This window comes from Sinohyriopsis cumingii, chromosome 6, assembly GCF_028554795.1.
Source record: "Sinohyriopsis cumingii isolate HCF-2022 chromosome 6, ASM2855479v2, whole genome shotgun sequence".
Lineage (NCBI taxonomy): Eukaryota > Metazoa > Mollusca > Bivalvia > Unionida > Unionidae > Sinohyriopsis > Sinohyriopsis cumingii.
Window position 1 is genome coordinate 93,828,110 of NC_142966.1, and position 25,063 is coordinate 93,853,172.

Consider the following 25,063-nt stretch of genomic DNA (forward strand, 5'->3'; position numbering starts at 1 on the left):
AGGCTTTGAAGTTTGTACTGTCTATGACCAACAGAGCTAAAAAAAATAGGTTGTGCACTGAAGTTTGGTCTAAATGCAAAATGGTGATTCTGAGGCATGAGGCCATGTTGGTGGCCATGTTGAAAATCTTGTTATAGTTACTTCTCCAGATTATGGATGAATTTAGTTACTGAAAGGCTTATTATGATTGGTCCTAAAAAGGCTTATTATGATTGGTCCTAAAATGCTTATTATAATATCTAATTGGTCCTAAAAGGCTTATTATGATATCTAATTGATCCTAAATGAAATGATACTGATTTGATGAAAAAGAAATTATATGAAACAAAATATTTACTTATATTTTGTAACAATTGTTCAGTACAGTTTCATCCAGAACATTTTTCACATGAATTGTGTTGATGGTCATATAAGTAATGTATCTCCCACTCTGGACCTTAAATTGGAGATCATCCCTACATTTATATAAACTTCATCCATTTCCTCTGAATACACTGGTCAAGAGGCCACAATTATTTTTTTTTACAGACTGCTGTTCTCACTTAAACAACTAGAATTTTACCAAATTTGACAGAAAGCGTTCAGGGACTGAGACCATTCTTCTTATGTTCCCTACATTTTTAGAAAGTTTTGTGCTCAAGTACATGTCAGTCCTGTCTTTTTACAAGTGTACAGCCCAGTTAAACCTTGGATGGCCCAATATAACTTTACTATGACCATATATATGTCAAACATGTTTCCAGTCACAGTTGTCTGAAGATGCTTCAGCTTGTGTTTGATATCTTCATTTTTCTGCATTTCAGATGACAACATTACTTGGTGTCTCCAAACCAGTCCTGGACAATGTAATATTTTGTCATCAAGAGGATTCAAACTGGTTAGAAAGATACGTCAGCATATTGACATATGGCTTTGCTTTCAACTTCTTTTCTGCTCAGTAACATTTGAAGGACTTCATGGATTGAACTAATGTTTCGAGCTTTCAATCAAAACATAGATCTGAGAGTCCTCATATAACTTGCCTCTAAATTGTGCTGTACAAAGATTTTGCATCATTTGAAAAATTCAACACACTGTCATCAACAGTTAGTGAGATTTTTAAGTTTAAATGTACATGTCAAACTATTTCCTCTTGGCCATGTACAGCTTAGGCAGTTTACAAGACTTCAGTCAGTGTGACATCTTTGGAGAACCCTGTATTTCACATCACCTTCTTTCTATCATTGTTGAGTGCAATGATTCTCTGGATTGTTGTCTGATTGTGTGCATTATTCAGAAGGGGGATGAGGTGTATTGTTGTCTGATTGTGTGCATTATGCAGACGGAGGATGAGGTGTCTGATTGTATGCATTATTCAGAAGGGCGATGAGGTGTGTTGTTGTCTGATTGTATGCATTATGCAGAAGGGGGGATGAGGTGTGTTGTTATCTGATTGTGTGCATTATTCAGAAGGTGGATGAAGTGTGTTGTTGTCTGATTGTGTGCATTATTCAGAAGGCGGATGAGGTGTGTTGTTGTCTGATTGTATGCATTATGCAGAAGGGGGATGAGGTGTGTTGTTTTCTGATTGTGTGCATGGTGCAGAAGGGGGATGAGGTGTGTTGCCTGATTGTGTGCATTATTCAGAAAGGGGATGAGGTGTGTTGTTGGTGGATGTAGCAGTACAAGTATGTCCTTGTTATCTTAACATCTGAAAAATATGATATCGGGAACTAGCAATTTCATTATCAGCTGATTGTCTGATGAAAATGCTGTATATCAGCAGTGAGAGAGAGAGAGAGAGAGAGAGAGATGTAAGAAGAATTTCCAAAATAATAAATGACTGCAGAAACAAATTCATTTACAGTCTAGACCCCATGGTAGATATCCAGACCCTGGACTAAGAGAGGGAGAGAGAGATTAGTCTTGGAACATGACAATATTCCTGCATTATTATTCATTTCAGCAATAAATTTCATTCAGTTTTATGGAACATTATCAGTCACCTGTCAGCTTCCACTGTTTATTGCTGAGCTATGACTGGTGCTTTAAAAGTGAACCGAGACCTTTTGTTGAAATCCAGCAATCCATGGTAAAGTATTGCTGAAGTAACCTAGTTGTGTGTGTTGGTCATATCTCCCATATATGTCGAAAAGTACAAGAAATCAAGATTAGGGTCCTTTGTCGTGGGGTATTTTCTCTTGGGGTATTTTGTTGTGGAGTATTTTATAATGGAGTATTTTGTCATGGGGTATTTTGTCTTGGGGTATTATATATTTAATAGATTTTCTGTTTGATCAAAGAATATTGTAAGTCATAAACAGTGAACTGAGACCTACAAACAAAAAGTCTCTATTTTTCTTCAGCAGCATGTCTTTCTATAAATTTGGTTTCAGTTTGGATCATAGATCAGAGTTGTTTATGACAGGTTTATGCAGTTGTGTCATGTAGTTAATGTATTTCATGTAAGCAGGTATCAATCTTTTCTCTAGATGGATAGCTCTCTGCTGCACTCATTTCATTTCAATTTCATGGACTTTAAATTCTGTACAGGAATGTTACAATTTATTTTCAACAAAATGACAACTCAATAAAATCATATATTGATAAAAGGAAATTGTTTGCAATGAGTACTTACATGTATATCTCTCAATTTTACCACAAGTGACAGTTATCAAGTATTCTATAAATTCAGTCGCAGATGATAAAGGTTATCAGATCAATTTCCTTGCTAAAATCCACATTTCCAGGAGGGAACAGAAATACCTAAACCTGAATATTTATTTCTTTACTTACTTATTTATCAGAATGGATCTTTTCACATAAATTAATGAAAATTACTCAAGAAAATTTTATTCAAACTCTATAAATCTCCACTGATGTAGGATATGAGTGAAATAGCATAAAACATGTATACATATGTTATTATTATTTTTTAACCTAATTTTGATTAAATAGATTCTGTTAGAAATTCCTATTGTTCTTGTGATCCTTTTGAAGAGCAATGAAGATCTTTATTTTTAATAGTGTGTATATTTGTGGCCCAGATTAGTTCTTTTACATTATGTCACATCCAGCCTTTCTGATCACTTGACAAAATATTGCCATTTATGATGCATGTGCACGGTTTGTTAAATATCAACCAAAATGTTATCATTTTTTGGACCTGAACGTTATTTTGTTCTGCATTCCACTACCATTCCATTAGATGACATTGTGACATCAGCACATGTCTATGACATCATAGAGTACCACTTTGAACTCTTATTGGTATTGTAACATTTTATGACAGAGAAAAGTCTATCTATAAAATTGTATTTTTTAACAGAGGCATGTAACTTTATTTTAATGGGACCTTGAAATGAATTTGAATTCCTTCAAATGGTTTGCATTTCAAGCATTTCACATTTTCATTCAGAGCCGTTACTGCACTTGAAAACCCATTCTTTTGACTTTGTTTCACAGCACAAGTTCCCCTGTTAAAGGTCCAGCTGAGCAAATCATAGTATGGCTTTTTGAGAAGTACCTGTTACCAGGTGGGTGATACCAAGCCACTGGGTCCTCCTGTTAACAATGTCAACATATCAGTCAACATGTTGGGAATGAAATGAAGTAGTCCATATTCTCTGATTGATAGAAGCAATCATGTAACAAGTCATCTTTGGGCATCATATACACGTGCTTATTTGACCATTTTGACTGATCATATGCTCTGCTAGGCAAGTAATTTCATGAAATTTTCAACTCCTGCAGGCATTAATTGCCTCCCAGAAATACCTCTTGATTCACTTCATACACATTTCAGGCCTCTAAGTGAAGGAAAGATGCTGAAGGAAAGGTTTGATGCTATATTTGCTTCTACACGGTATGCAAAAGCCTTGGACGTTATCAGAAAGTTAAAACAAGAACAGGTAGGCTGTAAACTAATTCATTATATAAGACTATGGTTCATAAAGCCTTGGCTTTGGGAGGTTGCCTTAAAATTTTGCCTTGACTTTTGAAAATGTTAGTTTTATTCTTGAAAATCTTTGAACTTCTTATGGAAATCCTTGAATTTTTCCCAAAATCCTTGAATTTTCCCCAAACTCCTTCAATTTATCTTTGTGTAAATTCAGAATTTTTTATTTGTTTAAATATTTCTAAAAATAATAAATGTATAAAATGGGATGAAACTGGGTGGACAAAATGATACAGAACATGGGTAGTTACAAGATGAAGCAGCCCATTTACTTTAGTTTTGCCAATTAGTTTGGTGCATTTCCTCCAACTTTTGTACCTATTTATGAAGAGATAAACAAAGTAGCTTATTGAGATAGTTCAGTTTCTGTAAGTAAAATACTCCTTGAACGTTTGGAAGTCCTTGAAAACTCTTTGAGAATCAACTCTCTGGTGTTGTATAAACTCTGGAGGCTAATTACCTGTTGGCTAATTGGTACCAGCTACGGTAAAGCATCAGTTCTCTGAATGCTGAATGTCTGGATTATTTGCTTGTAAGAACTATTACCATGTCCCATAAACTTTTTACTTATTGCACTGTACATGTTTGAAGATCATGATGATAGCATAAAATAGAAAAACACGTGAGAAACAACTGAATATATCATAGTTATAATTACAATGGTATTATCAATAATTAAGTTATATTTCAAAGGTAGAAGAAAAATGTTACTAGTAGAACAGGATGAGAGTGCGATAGCAAAATTGTATTCTTTCACCCAAGTGACACTGTGAGTGCTGCTTGATAATATGTAATTTGTCATAAAGAAATACTAAGTTAATCAAGCACGACAAAAGACTCCTAATAGTCTGATCAAAGTCATTCTGTAGTCCAAGATGATGTAATTAATGATCAGTCAGTGGTGACTTAATGGGAGATAAAAGCTAATCGCCTACTAGCACAGGTTAAGTAAGAATCCATCATTAAAAGATCAAAGCCCTTAGACACATAATGTTCAAAAGACCACACATTTAATGATGATCCATTGCACCCATTTTATAATTCCAACATGAATTTTGTGATTATATCTCCAATAGGTGTGAAGCATTTAGATACAGTATCATAATATTTTTCATTGTTTCTATCTCTCCTGCTCTTTAAACATGTCAGGTCTCCACAAGACTTTTATATTTAGGCCTGTTTAAAACTGATACACAGACTGTCAGTATATGATTATCAGATGCCTTTAATCTAGATACTTCCATTCAAATCCAGATACTTCCATTCAAATCCAGATACTCCATTCACATCCACATACTTCATTCACATCTAGATACTTCCATTCAAATCCAGATACTCCATTCACATCCACATACTTCATTCACATCTAGATACTTCCATTTAAAAATCCAGATACTTCCATTCACATCAGTTACTTCATTCACATCCAGATATTTTTCATTCAAATCCAGATACTTCCATTGAAATCCAAATCCAGATACTTCCATTCAAATCCAGATCCTTCCATTCAAATTCAGATACTTCCATTCACAGTTCTACTTTTTTGACCAAAATTGTGTCATCTGAATGACCAGTTATCGAGAAAAAAATTGATGTCCCCTGATGGGTCCAGATAATCAACATTCTGCTGTATTCATATGTTTAATAAGTTTTATTAGCCACTGAACTGAAAGTTGAATTATATATTCAAATTCAAAACTGGTTTGTAGTGCTGTTCCATCTTCATGGTGGGTTAATTTGAAACTGGTTTGTAGTTCTGTTGTATCTTTGTTGTTGATAAATCAAAAGAAGAAAGGACTCAGTAATCCCAGATAAATTTAACTCAAAGGTAGAAATTTCACTGCTAGGAATCTTTTTGGAAATAATGAATCAGTAAAGGCTTTTAACTTCTAGTCATTAGCAATCTGTAAAACATGAATAATCTGACAGCAAGGCTTTGCTACAACTTGAAGTGCGACCAAGCCATCTTCTTAAACCAACATTCTGTATACACATTTAGATTGTATATGTCAAACTTGGTATTACTGCAGCTGAATTCAGTTGTTCAGTTAAATGTCACATTATGTAGTATTCATTAAAAACTTTATGTTTACCTACTCATAGTACCATAAGTGTCTCTTTAAATGTCTTTATTTTACTAACCAGATAACTGTTGTGTTCATTATTAATCATGTTTATGACCATAGGTAACTGGTATGTACGTCACTATAGTGCATGTCGAATTGGTCATGGAGGCACATTAACTCCTCTTGAATTAAATATTAATTGTTGTTCTAAAATTTAATATCTAAATATAGTTTCACCAATGTCTATTCAGTCATGATTATTGAATTTTCTGCACCATAATTGTCATCAAGAATCTCACAGATGAAAATTTGATCGCTATGGACTTTTTCAGTGGTGGTCAGGTAATTAACCGGGTCAAGAAAAGAGTATGCCAGGGTCTAATTGTCACAATATAGGGTACTATGAATTTGTTCATCAACATATATAACATCCATTGTGACATCACTGAGCACAGTATTCAATGTGAATGGTACTGGTTCACACCTTTAAGTAGATCTCAACCAAAAAGAATAAAAATGAAAAAAAAAATCAGCACACTTAAAAGAATCCAAAGTCGGCTTCTGAGGTCAGCTTGATTTGTAATAAATTAACCTTTGTATTTATATCCTTTAAAAAAATTTGGCTTTAAAGTATCCAAAGTCGGCTTCAGAGGTTGACTTGCTTTATAATAAAAATAACCATTTTCATTGATGTCCTGTTGGTAAGTTCAAACAGTGAGTTTACTGCTCACTGCCAGTTGTGTTTATCCACCACCCGGGCTTCTATTTGCTTGGCATCTGTAGTTATAATTAATAGAAAAGGGCATTGATGTTTGCAGATATATAGTATACACAGCAATAACTTGCTTTACTAATACTTTCTGTAACCCATGTAAGCGAAAAGATTGTCACTTGCACTCAAATGAATGTATCTTCAAATAATGATTTTTATTTGTGAGATACTGTCATATTGTTGACCTGGATATAATTCAATCTTGTTTATTTTGCACCTAATATGGTGTCAGGCAGGTGTCTTCAAGCAATTGCTTGATTATTTAACTCTCATTTGCAATATTTTTGGATCCAGTTTTTAGTCGGATAACATATTCAAACCTTTGAGTACAAACAAGCACAATTTGTTACTTAATGTTCATGTCAGTGAACAATGTGTTGTGTGATATCAGACATAAACAATACATGCTACAATATGGGTGCCTATGCTACATGAACAGAGTTCATGGATGTATTTTATTCTTTAATGCTTATAATGAAAAAAGAGGAATAAATAATAACCATACAAGCTTTTTTCATATTTTATTATCAAATAAGCATTTTGTTTTATCTATTTTATTGCATCATGCAGGGTTGGTGCAAATTCAACACAAATTTATTTTGTTTCTTAAGTCTTGGGACATATGACCTAGGTGAAAAAAGTTTCACCATAAGTTCTGGGACTGGAAAAAAATGATTTGTTTATCATGTCCCAGTATATACAGTAAATACAATATGTTGGATTAATAGCATCAATACATGTACTCACCATCTGTCATCGAATCCATAATAGTGAATCCATAATAATTCCATCAAAGAAGCACAGATTTCATTTCATGATGTATCTGATTCAGTGCATATGGTTATATGTTATGGTTCATATATACACATGTATGTGTCGAGGTCATTAAGTGATGTCTATACATTTTCAAACCACTGTACGTTTCTTGGCTAGATTTCAAATGAATCAGAATATTGTAACTAATTTCTTCAACTGCGGTATGAAAAAATGGCTACAGAACAAATGGAACCATTTTTTCTGGAATGGACTTTAGCTGGCTGATCAATTGCATGGTTATTGCCTAACACATGTGAATGATGGCTGCTATTTTTTGGTGGGTGGTGGGATTTATAAACAGTGCCCATTAATTGCAACAGTCTTAAGTTGGTGATTAGCAATTACTTAATTTTGCATATAAATTAATTGATATTTAAATAACACACAATACATGGTTCAGTATAAACTTTATTGTAAATGTAAATAATCTGTGGCACAATGGGGGCATATCCTGTCACAGCACTCTCAACCAGCCAAGATCTGAATTGTTTCTATAGGAATACCTCAGGAAGAGAGACTTGGGGGAGTTTGTAGGAATGTGAAGAGTGTCTGATACCTGTATGTGGAGCCACAAGGGGCTGATACAAGATATATAGGGACACTGATAACCGAAACTCGATAAGTCTCAGGATTGCTATGATAACAAACATCAGCCGATACTCCATACATGCACTGTAGGAAGCAGGTATGAAGTATTTGGGCATAATAGTTGAGTACATTTAAGTACTGACACAAATTGGGGTTCAAAAGCAAAGTTGTGAATACATGAAACTTGGCAATGGCCCAAACGAAGTGAAGGGAGCCCTGTGACTGTGGAACAGTGTGACTGTAATGAAGGCCCCCAATTTAAGGAAATATAAAGATAAATAAAAATAAAAATGATTGAGAATGAAATAATGTGGAAAATGCATGAACCAGGTTTCGAGCTGCATGATAATCCTGTTGTGCCTAAAGGGATCAATATTAGATATATGTATTATAACCAGTTAGGAATTTACATGTCCATTAATAGAAGATACAGCTGAAATGACAATGTAGCAAAGGATGGGAAAATGAATGACTGGCATGAACAGATACAACGTCTCTGAAGTGTTCCAAATTTGTATGATGGTATCTCTAAGTAAAGAAGCGGAATATTGCATTGATCGACACAAGTGTGCACTGACAAGTGAGGCACACGCTATGATATATGCCTCTACACAAAGCAAACTCTATTCTGTGAGAGTGCACCTGAATATATCTGCAAGATACATTAAAGGACCATCGACCAAAGGCTGGATCAGATGGTACGGAATTCCAGCCTTAGCAGCACTGGTATCTGCCGCAGTGTGGCAGGTATGTACATTATAGTGATGTGAATCATAACCTAACCTGAGCAAAACAGCCTCAATGGTAGTGATAATGATAGTTATATTTAAGGCGCAAGCATTGTCCGTGAGAAACAGTGGATCACAAAGCTGAGCTCCAGCTAATATCCAAAAACGATGGAATTTCCTCTTCACATGGAAAGAACAAACGAGGACATCCAAGTTCATATCATTAATATCATATCCACACCTTGACGGAAAATGTCATCATTGGATGCTCTACAACACAGAACAAATAGGCATTTATCCATATGAAATATCATGTCCAACATAACAAAATGGTGTCCAGAGCACATGACACTAAATGCATTTACACAAATGTTCCTTAGGAAGATGGCTAGGGAGAATTCTGATCTAGTGCATATAACATGACAAAGACTATTCTCCTAAAGTCTTAATTAATTGGTCCTCCATACCAGCTACAACACAGAACAAATAGGCATTTATCCATATGAAATATCATGTCCAACATAACAAAATGGTGTCCAGAGCACATGACACTAAATGCATTTACACAAATGTTCCTTAGGAAGATGGCTAGGGAGAATTCTGATCTAGTGCATATAACATGACAAAGACTATTCTCCTAAAGTCTTAATTAATTGGTCCTCCATACCAGCTACAACACAGAACAAATAGGCATTTATCCATATGAAATATCATGTCCAACATAACAAAATGGTGTCCAGAGCACATGACACTAAATGCATTTACACAAATGTTCCTTAGGAAGATGGCTAGGGAGAATTCTGATCTAGTGCATATAACATGACAAAGACTATTCTCCTAAAGTCTTAATTAATTATTCTCCTAAAGTCTTAATTAATTATTCTCATAAAGTATTAATTAATTGGTCCTCCATACCAACTGCAGCATGACCTCCAGACAAAGCACTTTGCTACCGCAGACTCAAATACTGGCAAGGCGAGTAATAAATTTATCCATTGAATATGTCACATCTCAAATCGAATCCTCAGGCAGTTGCATTTGGAATTTCTCTGCAATGATCGAACTGTGAATTCACCACATTGCAAGAATCCAAGAAATGCCACCAGACACATGTACTGCAGCAACAAGTCCACAGCCGTTGAACTCCCTCTTGCAACATAGGTGACAACTGCACCACCATCCTGTATGTAATAGGGAATCTGGGCTTACTATGATATGTTGTTCCTTTTTATTCCATGAAGTATACTCTGTAACCTCTCGGATTCCTGAAAAGGGTTACTATGACCAGCCTGTAGGTAATGGAATCCAATTCCTGCAAGGTACAGCTTAATTGTGGAGTATTACAGTAACTGTTGCAGCAGGATGTGACCTTATGTGATGAAATAAATCAAAACATCTGAGAGTTCATGTAAAAAGTATGAATGAGTAACAACATTGCCAAAAATTCAACAAACACTTGAAGCCAGTCCTGTACACTGACATAGTTATCAGACACAGAAAAACCTCAACAAATTCCGGTGCATGTTGTGTCAAAAAAGTATGAATTCTGAAGTCAGGGGGCACACAATATCCAGAACTGTTTGCATTGCATGTCACAGAATGCCAGTGGGAGATTGAAGTGTTTTAAGATAGTCACATCTTCAATGAACCCATATGAAGTGCTCTTCAATGAACCCATATGAAGTGAGGTGCCATATGATATGGACGGCTCTATCGGTCTGTGCACCCACAAGACTGCCGAACTGTGTACACAGTATCCTGAAATGCTTGTATTCCATGTCACAGAACCCCAGTGGAAGAATGTGTTGTAAGATGGTCACGTTAATGACCATAGCTAACTATTTTGTACATTACTAATCATGTTAATGACCATAGCTAACTGTTTTGTACATTACTAATCATGTTTATGACCATAGCTAACTGTTTTGTACATTACTAATCATGTTTATGACCATAGCTAACGGTTTTGTACATTATTAATTATGTTTATGACCATAGCTAACTATTTTGTACATTACTAATCATGTTTATGACCATAGCTAACTGTTTTGTACATTACTAATCATGTTTATGACAATAACTAACTGTTTTGTACATTACTAATGTTTATGATGATAGCTAACTGTTTTGTACATTACTAATCATGTTTATGACCATAGCTAGCTGTTTTGTACATTACTAATCATGTTTATGACGATAGCTAGCTGTTTTATACATTACTAATCATGTTTATGACCATTGCTAACTGTTTTATACATTACTAATCATGTTTATGACCATAGCTAACTGTTTTGTACATTACCAATCATGTTTATGACCATAGCTAACTGTTTTGTACATCACTAATCATGTTTATGACCATAGCTAATTGTTTTGTACATTACTAATCATGTTTATGACCATAGCTAATTGTTTTGTACATCACTAATCATGTTAATGACCATAGCTAACTGTTTTGTACATTACTAATCATGTTTATGACCATAGCTAACTGTTATATACATTATTAATCATGTTTATGACCATAGCTAATTGTTTTGTACATCACTAATTATGTTTATGACCATGGCTAACTATTTTGTACATTACTAGTCATGATTCTCTTTCAGGATATGAAAGTAAGGGAGAATAAGGTGACATTAACAGTATTACAAACAAACAAGGAGAGAGTTGCACAAGTAGGAAATTCTTTCTTCTTATTCTTTTTCTCTCATTTTGTAGAATCATATTCTGTTGAAACATAAAGATTACAAAGTCAAAATGTTAGTACCATTCTTTCTCACATGATAAAGGAAACTATAGTATACTAAGAGTTGACAAAGTTATTCATTTATATTTGGCTTCAGTATCTGTAAAAGCAAAGCTTTCATAATTCCTTGTAAAAGTTAACCATATGCATATAATGTCAGATACTTGCGCATATTGTTATGTATATTTAATTTGTATTGCATGCTTGTCCATTACTGAGGATAGAGTTTTAGTTTGTGCCAGTTTTTTGTCTTGTTTTGAATTTAAAAAAGGTTGTTTCCTTGAATTTGAGTTTAAGACTGAGCCTTGATTATGACCTTAGAAGGTTCTGGAAGAAACTTGTATACAGTTTGCTGTAATATTCCATTAAGATGATTGCATTTTTTTTCTTTAGAAAATGCTATTGAAACATAATTCAAGAGGGGATGTATATAAAGAAGGTTTACTAAACAAAGTCTTCATTCCTACTTTAAGTTCAGTCATTAGATTCATTATTAGTTGTGTTCAGATAAAATTTGAGATGAATCATTTATTTTACTTTATTCATTGGAATTACAAATTGCTCAATGACTGTTTGGACTAAAATGCTATTTTAGGATTATTATGAATTATATCATTATGATACATCATGACTGTTGGAACATCAAAATACTCAAGATTATTAGTACATCCGCACATTCAATGTTATTGAAATTCATTTGAAACATTCTTTACTCTTGGACTTGCGATAGTATATTTAGGATTATTTTGGATTTCATTTGCAATGCTGTAATTTCTTCTTAAATTTTCACTTTGTAACTTGTAGAATTCAGTTATTTGTTGATTTTACTAATTTAAACTTATTGGTTTAACTTCTTTCTGTTACTTAGTTTAAGACTATAGAGTCGTAACAATATGTGATATGCTTGTGCATATAATATCAGATACTTGTGAAATTGTCATATTGTCACCAGTTGTGATGAAAAAATGACACAGTAAAAGGGATATTTTATATCTACTTGAAGCTGAAGGACGAAATGTCTGCCCGGGAGGAAAGTCTTGCTGCCTCCAAACAGACTGATGAGGAAATTAAGAAGCAGCTGGTCCCACTTGAGGTCAGTGAATTTCTTCAGTATTTATCGGTTACTGCATTTGTATGGAAAAATATGAATGAGTTTTTCGGATGGAAATACTGCACAACCTTGGGAGTACAGTATATCCATCCGACAAAACGAGTTCATATTTTCCCATACAAATGCAGTAACCTTTTTATTATATGCTCCTTTTTTTATTCTACCTAAGGCTTAATTATGTAAATAAAAATACACAAGCGCAGATTCATCATTACACAACATCAGTGTTATTGCACACATAACTCCGTCCATATAAATTTGAACTTGTTCGCGCACTAAACATAACTTTCAAAAGAAAATAGTGTTTTGGTCCACTTAAAATTGAACTTTGGAGTCATATTGTGAATGAATGCACATTGCAACAACTTTTCCATTTGATCTGGAATGAACAGATTTTGGCATTTTGTGTCGTTTCTACGAAATTTCATGATTATGGGATTGATTTATTTGCCAATTCTACATGAGGTACATTGTATTTCAGCGGCAACGGAGCAGCATACTGTTGACATCTGCAAGTGTTTTTCTCTTCTGCCATTGACTGTTTGACATCATAATGTGGGAAAAATATGAAGACTTTCAATTGCAATGATCAAAAAGATGCTATGGAATATAATGTTTATTTCATTTTGAGTGCAATAAGGAGGATGTAATTGCAGTTGGAATATAGTTGAAATTTCAGTACAATTTTGAAATGCGTAATCATGCTTGAGAACCCATAACATGGCTCATGTAGTTTGGATTTACAGAACTAAGAAAGTACATTTTGAGAAAATTCAGGATGTAAAAGTGTAAGTATATTTTTGCCATTTTTATTACCAGCTAAAGAAGACAGTTTATGCCTTATCACGTGGATGTTATTTGTAAGGACCCTGTCTGGCGTCTATAGCTAGCCTAAATCCGAAACAGTGTATCAAAAAAGTTAATGCAGAATATGCCAAAGCAGCTCATATGTGGCAGTCCACAAAACATCTGCTTTAGTTAATTCAGTTGGTTTACTTCATCCACAGACAAATAAAATAAATCAAAACTGTTGGCGTCTGCATCCATTGTTTATTTACAGTAGAAAGTAGTTCTTTTATTCACGTAAGTTCAGTATCAATTGCATGCGAGTTCAGTATCATAAAATACTGAATGATTCTGATAATGTAAAGGTAATGGAGAAAAAATGAGCATATAATAATAAAATAAATCTTTCTGTAATGTGTTTTTGTTTGTTCATGTGTTTGTGACTTTGTGTGTTTAATGTGTTTCTGCATTATAAAAAATTACACAGTGTCCAGGTGTTAAAGAATGGGTCATGATTCCTCTGCTTTATCCAAAGAATGGAGCAGTTTTTGTGGGTTTTTTTTACATGGACCATTTTTATTCTTTAATTTACAGTAGTCACATATGCATAACAGTTCCAAATAATCTAGAAGGAATATACTTACTTTCATAAAAATTATCAATTGACACTCAAGAAATACGACTGCTCCGGTGGCCTAGTGGTTAGAGCGTCCACCTCGGATGCGAGAGGTTGTGGGTTCGATCCTCGGCCGAGTCATACCAGAGACTTACAAAAATGGTACTAACAGCTGCCTTTCTTGGCGTTCAGCACTAAAGAGGTTAGTGTTAGGACTGGTCAGCCTGGTGTCAAGATAATGTGACTGGGTGGGACATCATGCTACATGTCTGTGGCATGATGCCCCAGTGCTCGACATCACTATAAACTGCCACAATGCAGACATCGTAGTGATATGACTGAAAAATTGTTAAAGCTACGTTAAAAATCAAAGTCACATCACACATCACATCAAGAGATATGCAGTATGTCACATATTAACTCTGAAATGTTTCCTAAGGCCAGTTGAGTTGATGTGATGGTCTGTTGTCCCTTCTGTGTCATTTGTCCAGTGTTTTTCCTTTACTACATTCTTGTAAATACAATAACTAAGAGATACAAATGGATTTGATCAAACGTGGCCCTTTGGATTTCCACCACATATGGAATGAGTTTGATTTTTTAATAATATCTTTTAAAAAATGCCTTGAAAGGTAATGCAAAAGCCATTGCTTGGTTTTTGAACAAATTGACTTGTGAATTTAGTAATTTAAACAAATAGTATTTAATTTGATTTGGAACCAAGCATCACTTAGGGATATGTCTTGCCAATTTCTGAGATGCATTCAGTGGTCTCCTGTCAAGGACATGGGTTCAAACTCAAAGGTCATGATTTAGATTGCTGTACTATTTTACTTGTGGTGATGTTAACTTCAGTGTGTGCTTGCAGTTTTTATTTAAACTTGATTTGTTGGGTTTTCTTAGAATATACTTATGATTTTGATTGTCATTGGGAAAATATGAGGAAGAAAACAAACACTTGTTATGGATACCTACAGATATATTTTGATCTATTGAGTTTTAATCTTGTTAAGGAGCTCTTATCCACTGTAACATAAGTTGTGCCACTAATGTCTATTACAGCATCATAAAATCAATTATTTCATGAGAAAAAGGTAAGGTACTGAAGGGTGTTTTGGTTTAAAGATCATATTTCTCTTTTTATTTTAATAGACGAGACTTGGTGAGATAGCCACAGTATTAAGTGAGATCAACAAAATACAAACAAAAATTTGTAAGTATGGGCTTTTATATAGAATGCATATTATTTATTGTATGAAATACCCATGTATAAGAGGACAGTGATTTTATTTACAGTATGAAATACCCATGTATAAGGGGACAGTGATTTTATTTACAGTATGAAATACCTGTGTATAAGGGGGCAGTGATTTTATTTACAGTATGAAATACCCATGTATAAGGGGGCAGTGATTTTATTTACAGTATGAAATACCCATGTATAAGGGGGCAGTGATTTTATTTACAGTATGAAATACCCATGTATAAGGGGTCAGTGATTTCATTTACAGTATGAAATACCCATGTAAAAGGGGACAGTGATTTCATTTACAGTATGAAATACCCATGTATAAGGGGACAGCGATTTTATTTACAGTATGAAATACCTGTGTATAAGGGGACAGTAATTTTATTTACAGTATGAAATACCTGTTTATAAGGGATAGTGTGATCTCATTTACAGTATGAAATACTTGTGTATAAAGGGACAGTTTGATCTCATTTACAGTACGAAATACCTGTGTATAAGGGGACAGTGTGAGTTTATTTGCAGTATGAAATACCAATGTATAAGGGGACTGTGAGTTTACAGTATGAAATACCGATGTATAAGGGGACAGTGTGATTTTATTTACAAGTATGAAATACCGATGTATAAGGAGACAGTGTGATTTTATTTACAAGTATGAAATACTGATGTATAAGGAGACAGTGTGATTTTATTTACAAGTATGAAATACCGATGTATAAGGAGACAGTGTGATTTTATTTACAAGTATGAAATACCGATGTATAAGGAGACAGTGTGATTTTATTTACAAGTATGAAATACCGATGTATAAGGAGACAGTGTGATTTTATTTACAAGTATGAAATACCGATGTATAAGGGACAGTGTGATTTTATTTACAAGTATCATTGTATCCTTGAGAGTTACAGTGATGTTACTATTGTCCTTAAGTTTATTCTGCATTTGTTTATTAAACTATTTACTATGAAAGAAAAATGTCTCTTGTTAACTGTAAAGTACTTGTAACTTCTAATCTAAAGGCAAAGTTACATTCTTAATATTATATCTGGTTTCCATTTATAGATGTATTGCTTTAATATGACTTTATGAATCGAACAGTAATAAGTTGAATGTTGTTCAGAATGAAACCTGTTTATTACAAAATTGAGGGTATTCATATTTTTTCAAAGTAATGATTTGTGTTGTATTACAGTGATGCTTTGTGTTGTATTACAGTGATGCATTGTATTGTATTATAGTGATGCTTTATGTTATATTAATATTACAGTGATTCTTTGTGTTGTATTACAGTGATGCTTTATGTTGTATTACAGTGATACTGTTTTATTACATTGATGATTTGTGTAATATTACAGTGATGATTTGTGTTGTATTACAGTGATGCTTTGTGTTGTATTACAGTGATGCTCTGTTTTATTACAGTGATGATCTGTGTTGTATTACAGTGATGATTTGTGTTGTGTTACAGTGATGCTTTGTGTTGTTTTACAGTGATGCTTTGTGTTGTATTACAGTGATGCTTTGTGTTTATACAGTGATGCTTTGTGTTGTATTACAGTGATGCTTTGTGTTGTATTACAGTGATGATTTGTGTTGTATTATAGTGATGCTTTGTGTTGTATTACAGTGATGATTTGTGTTGTGTTAAAGTGATACTTTGTGTTGTATTATAGTGATGCTTTGTGTTGTATTACAGTGATGCTTTGTGTTGTATTAAAGTGATCCTTTGTGTTGTATTACAGTGATGCTTTGTGTTGTATTACAGTGATGCTTTGTGTTATATTACAGTGATGCTTTATGTTATATTATAGTGATGCTTTGTGTTGTATTATAGTGATGTTTTGTGTTGTATTACAGTGATGCTTTGTGTTGTATTATAGTGATGCTTTGTGTTGTATTACAGTGATGCTTTGTGTTGTATTACAGTGATGCTTTGTGTTGTATTAACGTGATGCTTTGTGTTGTATTACAGTGATGCTTTGTGTAGTGTTATGTTGTGTTACAACAATGCTCTGTGTTTTATTACCAAAATGCATTGTGTTGTATTATAGCAATGACATTTGTAATCCAAACATGTATTTATTGCTGTGAGATTTTGTAGCTATTTTAAAAAAAATATATATGCATATCCTTGTCCGTAGAAATACTGTTAGATTAGTTCCTTATTTAAATTTGTTACCAAGAATAAGGGATGAATTATTTGAAGTAATTTAAATTCTTACAACTTCAGGCCCAATTAGGTGTTTCCATTTAAGCTTATGCATATATTGTATTCCATTCTTTCTGCAGAGGACAATGGTTTGCATTTTTCTAAGTTTATTTTATAAGTATAAGCAGAAGTGTCTGTTCAAACTTTTCCATTCACAAAACTAATGATATTTACAACGTTGTTGGGCTGGATGTTATGCCAGATATAACTATAGGTTATGATAGTAAAGTAAAGATATCAACTAGTTCTGGTTGAGTTGGCTGAGTTTTCATTGTGGTTTAGGCGAGTAGGCACATGACATTTATGGGAGGACTAAATTCTTTGAGATATTGCTTTAACAAACCAGGATCTATAGTGTACCCAAATGCTTGTTTATACACAACAAAATGATCCAGTTAACTTTTTATTTATAATTGAATATGTTTGCCTGGTGTGGCTGCCTGTTGCTTCTGATGGATTTCGGTTCATTTTGTCAATGAGTGATTCAGCAAGATATATGTGCAACAGGTTTGTGCAAAGGTCATAACTGGGCTGTGAAACTCTTGGACAGATCATTATCCATAACCATTGAGGAAAGTTTCTTAAGCAGAAACTGAAGGAGTCCAGCAAAGATTGTGCTGTCCAGCAATTGGGATAACAACAGGAACTGTGTGGACTTTACTTAATGGGTTTAGTTTGAATACACAGCATAGCACTGACATTAGATTCTTGAGTGAATAAAGAAAATGGAATGAAGTAAATGCCCAAAGAGAACTGAAGCATAGCAGATGTAGTCCCCCAAGAAACCATCCTGCATATATTTGAACCTAATGCCACAGGGATACAGTTTTATTGTAGAGTGCTTCAAGTTGAGGACTCTATTGCAATGTGTCACAACTCTATTGCAATGTATCACAAAGTAAATTAAGAAACCTCAGTAATAGATGACAAAAACTGCTTATTTGATTGCAAGTCACACGTCAACGAGGTCCTGAAAACATTGAATTCAGTGTTGTGGGCAGTATGTGTAGAAAGTCTTGAAGCCACCAGGTTCTATAAAATGTCTCCTTCTTTGTCCAAGTCTATAAGACTTTTGATGTTGGGGGTCATTTTCAGGGTTGTAGATCTGCACATGAAACGTTTTAGATTTAAAATCGGATAAAGCATCATCTGCATTGTTGGTAATTCCTGCAATATATTTGGCATAAAAATGAATGCAATTTATACTTTCATGTGCATGATCACCATGGGGAGTTGAAGGTCAGTGACTAACTCTCTAGTTTTGATATGATGGAGAGTGGAAAGGGCTAGTCATGAAGCCTTTGTCATAATCTTTTGCCAATAACAGATACACAGTGGTCAGCTGTTTAACAGCAGAGAGCATATTTTTGGTGGCAGCAGATTTATATTCACTTATACAGTATGTCAAAACCATGTTTCAGACCTGTAGATAAATAATGAACAAACAAAGATAAAATGAAGATGATTAACGAGTTCAAGCTGCAATCTAGAAAATATCAATGGGGGTGCGGATAGAAGCATGTGTAAGAAATTGTCAGATTTGTTGAGTCTTCTCCGGTGATAACTTATAAGTGGTATTGACATTTTGAGTACTTTGCTGGAAGTATTGCAGAATGGACAGGCAGCTGTCCCATATGTTTTGGCACTGCACTTTTTGCAGCTATGAAAAAGCAAGTAGTTCTCCTATGACCTTGCTTGGTATTAAAATTATTGCACATTTCTTTTCCATCTACCATCTGTCTAGGACTGCCATACTTATCAATATCCGCATGTTTTCATTTGCCGATCTTCCCAGTGGGTGAGGTGAGTCAGTGCACAGTTTTTATGGGCTAAACTTGACAGGGTAACAGAGTTGCAGATGTCACATGTGGTTGTTTCTTAGCCTCCAGTCAATAGCTGAAGAGACACCTGGTGCCCAATACATGTTGATTTTGTAGTTGTACAGGGCAGTAGCTGCCTGCCTGAACATTAAATTAATCATAAGGAATGTCACCTTAGGCACTGGCAATTCTATCAGCCTGATACTTATCCAATTCATGGTATGGGCAGTGTTATCAGTCTGACACAAATCCAATTCATGGCACTGGCAATGTTTTCTGCCTGATACATATCTTGTTCATGACAATGGCAATGTTATCAACCTGATACATGTCCAATTCATATCATGGGCAATGTTATCAGCCTGATTCATATCCAATTCATGGCACTGGCATATCTATCAGCCTGATACATATCCAGTTCATGGCACTGGCAATTCCATCAGCCTGGGTCATATCCAATTCATGGCATTTGTTGGGGCATATGAAACAGATGAAATGTTTTGATTGGTTGGCAAGCAGTGTATTAATATAGCTGATGTACATTAATGTGGACTATTGTTTGCGGGAATGGTAGTGAGTGGGTCACCTATTGCGATCACATTAGGCACAATTTATGAATGTCTTTGTTTTCTTATATATGAAACCTGCAGCAGTGTTTCAATTTTTTTAGTTCTTCCAGTTCTTCCAGTTCTTAATGTTATGGGATATATCACCTTTGTACCTTTTATTACTTTAGTTCCCGTTTAGGCTGAAGCTTATGTTAACACATCTGGATCGATTAGGAGCATGGTTGTCTAATACATGAAGAAGAAGTTTGTATCATGTGTCCAAGGCAATATTATTAATTGAAATATAAATGTAAAGGAAATTTTCTTCATTGAAGCTGCAAAAATCCGTATACTTTATATCATGATATTAGTTAATGGTGAATTTGAGCAGATGTCAAGTGATACATTCAGGATAGAGATCACTTACACACACACACACACACACACATGCACGCACACACACACACACACACTGTATCATTGGTATAATATGAGATGTATAAAAAATTTCATTTAAAGGAAACAAGGCTTGCTGTCTGTACTTTACAAAATAAAGTTCTTTACCTTACGCAAGTAATCAGTCATTTTCAGACTGACAAGTTGCTGCGTTTACTTTCTGAACTTTTATTTTCATTCATATTGATTGAGTAAATATAAGACACACTTATGATTTAAACATGATGGATGGTTTAAATGAAGAAACTAGAACACTACAAGCACATCATAGTTAAGTACTTGAATACTGAATGCACACTATATTGAAATGAACAGGAAATCTATCTAAGCAAAATGAGGAACCAGGAAGAGGTAATTAAAAAATTACAATATTTAACAGTTGATCTAAGTCTTTATTGTGATTTAATTAACATTACTACCGACCATGTGCCACACTTGTTTTTCACAGATTTTTGCAGGTATCTTTCTGTGTTGGAAAAAGAGAGAGAGAGAGAGAGAGAGATGTAATGTGATGGAGGGGGTTGGGGAGACTTACCATGAAAACATGTATTCATAGTCCATCCCAATGTTTCTTTATTGGTCAAATAGTCTACTGCTTTACTAACTAGCTCAGTGGGAGAGAAAGACTGGGAGGAAGGGTAGAGCATCTTTCTGACATTTTAATATTAAATAATCTGTTTTCAGACCCTTGTTAATAGGTCTTATAAAATAGAAAGAAATCATTGCTAATGATTAATCAGTGGAAATTCATCTCATAGTTGGAGAATATAGAAGTAATGGCCTACTATTGAAATATAACCTAATGTACAAACAGTATTTGTATATTTGTATTAATGTGCCATGGGCCGATCACAGTTTGAGATGCCAGTAGTATTGGTATATCAAATTTCTTTAACGCTTCAAAAGTTGTTATTTCTTATGTATGTGGTATACGTATTTATTTAATGGAGTCTGCAATATAAAGAAAAATCTCATTCCTTGTTTATCAGTTCTACTCGTTCTTTCAAACTAATAGCACAGATTAACATCAAGGAAGCTATAATTAATGTTACAATCTAAAAATATCTTGCAGACCAAGAATGTGTACAGGTCTTGTTAGACTAAACTGGAGTGTGATATTATAAGGTTTAGACAAGATGTGCCTTACCTTGAGGTCAGCAATTTATGTATATCTATATTGTGTGTTTAACTTTTGTCATTGATTATAGATTGTAATGAACATTTGTAAACAACTTAATACATAGCTAACTTTTGTCCATGATTGTGAATTGAACTCAGGATAATATTTCTAATAATTTTCGCATGCCTTTTGAAGAGAACTTATCTGTGATTTTGATGGGAAAATGACCCACATCCTGGTCATCCTATTGTGTCAGCTTTTTATATAACATTGTTGACATTAAAATAATTCATTCCAATTTTACAGGCTTTCTAAAGTGAAAACAGTACTCATCTGTATGTTCTGGCTTTCTACAGTTAAAACAGTACTTAACTGTGTGTTCTGGCTTTCTACAGTTAAAACAGTACACAACTGTATGTTCTGGCTTTCTACAGTAAAAACAGTACTCAACTGTATGTTCTGGCTTTCTACAGAAAAACAGTACTCAACTGTACATTCTGGATTTCTACAGTAAAAACAGTACTCATCTGTATGTTCTGGCTTTCCACAGTAAAAACAGTACTCATCTGTATGTTTTTGATTTTCACAGTAAAACACTTTTGATATGAAGAAATTTATGATAATTCCTGAAGTCATTTTTAATGTTTCTTAGTAACTGAACAATTCCTGTCCTCCTTGGATGAATTTTGTTTCAGTTATACAGTGTTTAGCCACTTATAAAGAAAGAGATGAGTACTGTAGCACATATTGTGAAATAATTTTTTGAGTTCACAAAAATCATTTAACATATTGTTCACATATTTCTTTTGCATCATGTGTGAGCATCCTCAATACCGTTATACATGTTAGGTTGCTTTGTGAATGCACCACAAAAACCAGGTTACCATAATCTTTCTTAATTTTGTCTCCACAATGTGTGTCTTGTATGATGAAAGGTCTATGCACATGATTTTATCAGCAATATAATTAATCTTATACGAATGTGGAGGCATCTTTAGTCTGATACCCTTCATAACTGATGAACCTACTATCAGCATCCTGTCATGTCTTCAGGTACAGTTTCTTGTTTTTGTTGTTACTGGTTTTATTTTATTTTTGCCATGCAAGTGATTTAATTCAGCTCTGTCATGTTTGCATGTTTTCAGATTTTATGGGCTTAGAGATTATTTTTATGCTGGGAAGGTGGGGGGCACACATGTTTTACAAAACACAAATATTTAGTTCATTCTTACAAGAATGTGTGGTTTCCGTTTTTAACCTTTATCAGAACATTCTTTACAGACATAGATCAAGATTATATTTTTCCAAATATTGTGTTTTACATTCTACATTACTAATTTAACTTTTGAGTGTCTAAAGATTTTATGATCATGTTTAAAGAGCTATCTGGTGACCACTGTCATAATCCGTCAACATTCCTATAATTTTTTTTTCAGTCAAACTTCAAAGTATTCTCGAGGAGAAGGAGATTAGTGTGAAGGAGACTAAAAAATCCATAAAGAAAAGATTTAAAGGTTGGTATTTTTCCATTCTAACTTTTGTTTCCCAAGATAAGTTTGTCGTTTTATGGCCCTACAGAGCAGATTGTAGTGAGTAGGGTCCTTTATAATGCACGCATTCTTTATGACTCTAGTCATGCTTAACCTTTTACCTCATGCAAGCACCTTTGGATGCCTCTACACCATTCTCATGGAAGCGCCTTTTGATGCCTGCTGTAAACATCAGCCATTTTGAGCGGATTTTTGTAGCGCCACCTTCGGGGAAAACCCCCTATTAGATACTACATTCATTGGTGTGAATGACAATTAAATCAGATCACGTGGTGACTGTATAAGATCTGGTTGAAATCTGCTATTTAAAGTAACTGGGTCGTATTCTCCACTCTCCAAAATGTAGGCTGCAGATTTTGTTCAGTACTTATTTGAGTTTTCATGATTAGCATCACAACTATGAAAGCTTCAATAACTTAAGAAAAGGCTCTGATATTGATGTAGGCAGCAATTATTTTTTATAAATTATCAAATTCAGATGATTTAGTGATGTAGACACAAAGAACTTGTAAATTTCAAGTATGAGAAATGGCAGCTACAGTTTGTCATGCGGCTTCACTGACTTGACGGTGAACAAGTCTCTAAAGATTTTAAAGCACATAAAAATTTCTTCCAAGAAAAATAATTATACAGCTATAATGATTGGATTTTACTCCTAAATCTTTCCATAGATATTATATGTGTACCAAAAATGTAAAATGGTTAAAATTGATGTTAAATGTACACTTCTTAACATTTGACAGGCAGACTATGTGTATGGAGTCAAATAAGTAACAGTTGTTCTATGTATAGTGCACTGCACTAGGTAACTTTGCTACATGTATATTGAAGGGCTAAAAAGCCATACACTCTCTGAGGTAAAGGGTTCAACATACCCCAATAAACACATGAACACAATTTTTGCTGAGGGGGCACTAGGTTACAGTTATCATAGATGCACTTTATATTTCATTGCATTTATTGATTGATGATTTAATCAGAATTATAAAGTAGAAAAAATATAGAAAATAATGTATGCAAGGCCTTCTGTTGATGCAGAGTAATAATAAAATTATGGGTCTATATGTTATGGTACTGGTAGTATATTAAACACAGAGTTCTTTAGACAACTTTAGCTGTATTATTTAAACTATTAAAGATATTTTAATTTATATTACATTTATTGAAGAATGAATGTTCACATATGTTTCTGTTAATTAGGTTTAAATAAAGATTTGAAGAGAGAGCTTGCTGAGCTTGAAGATCAAATTAGAAAAATGACAGAAACCATTGAAAAGGTACCAACAGTATGCATCTACTGACAACAACAGTTTTAAATTTGTTCTTCTGCACATATTGTTATGTATATTTAATTTGCTTTGTTTGTTAGTTTTCTTGTATTCATTATATACTGTGGGTTATTTAAAATTGTATCTTGCAGGTGACCTTGTCCAAAATCAAATTCATTGTCTACCTGACCAGAATCATTGATTTTGTTTAAATTCTGTAAACAACTAATATACAATTTATATTTCTCAGTGAGAGTAGGTTAAATATTATTGTCTAGTCTGAGACAAAGACATTATGTTTATCATGTTTGTTAGTATAATTTTAGTAACAGACCTTCTAATTATAACTTAGAATGTTCTTGAAATGAACTTTTGGCCCTCATTTGGGTTATTCTTTTGTGTCTTAGTTGTTTGTATAATATTGTTTACTGGAAAAATGATTTATTCTTGCTGTAAGATCTTGAAGTAGAATCATTTATTGTGTTGAGTAATTTTATTTTGGGCTGGAATGTATTTATTCAAATTATTTATTCTTTGGAAATACATAGTGCTCATCTGCAATACTATTCTTGGACAGAGACATTAACTTGGAATTATAGTGAATTCAGACAAGGACTTCTTAAAATGTATTATTGTGTTTCATCAAAGACTGTTGGCACATCATTACAATT

General features: G+C 33.9%; 1 protein-coding gene across 2 annotated transcripts in view; it reads left to right on the forward strand.

The window, feature by feature from the left end:
* The window catches only part of LOC149797465 (DNA repair protein RAD50.L-like), a 240,693-nt gene that overhangs the window by 26,436 nt on the left and 189,194 nt on the right, over positions 1 to 25,063 (forward strand). For both annotated transcript variants that reach the window (XR_016421828.1, XM_089962273.1), the window contains exons 6-12: positions 804 to 877; positions 3,785 to 3,890; positions 11,517 to 11,585; positions 12,660 to 12,749; positions 15,322 to 15,382; positions 23,011 to 23,088; positions 24,325 to 24,401. Coding sequence is in view for 1 of the 2 variants with exons in the window: in XM_089962273.1 (XP_089818399.1) it covers positions 804 to 877; positions 3,785 to 3,890; positions 11,517 to 11,585; positions 12,660 to 12,749; positions 15,322 to 15,382; positions 23,011 to 23,088; positions 24,325 to 24,401 (555 nt within the window). In the remaining variant the exon portion in view is untranslated. The remainder of the gene's footprint in view (positions 1 to 803; positions 878 to 3,784; positions 3,891 to 11,516; positions 11,586 to 12,659; positions 12,750 to 15,321; positions 15,383 to 23,010; positions 23,089 to 24,324; positions 24,402 to 25,063) is intronic.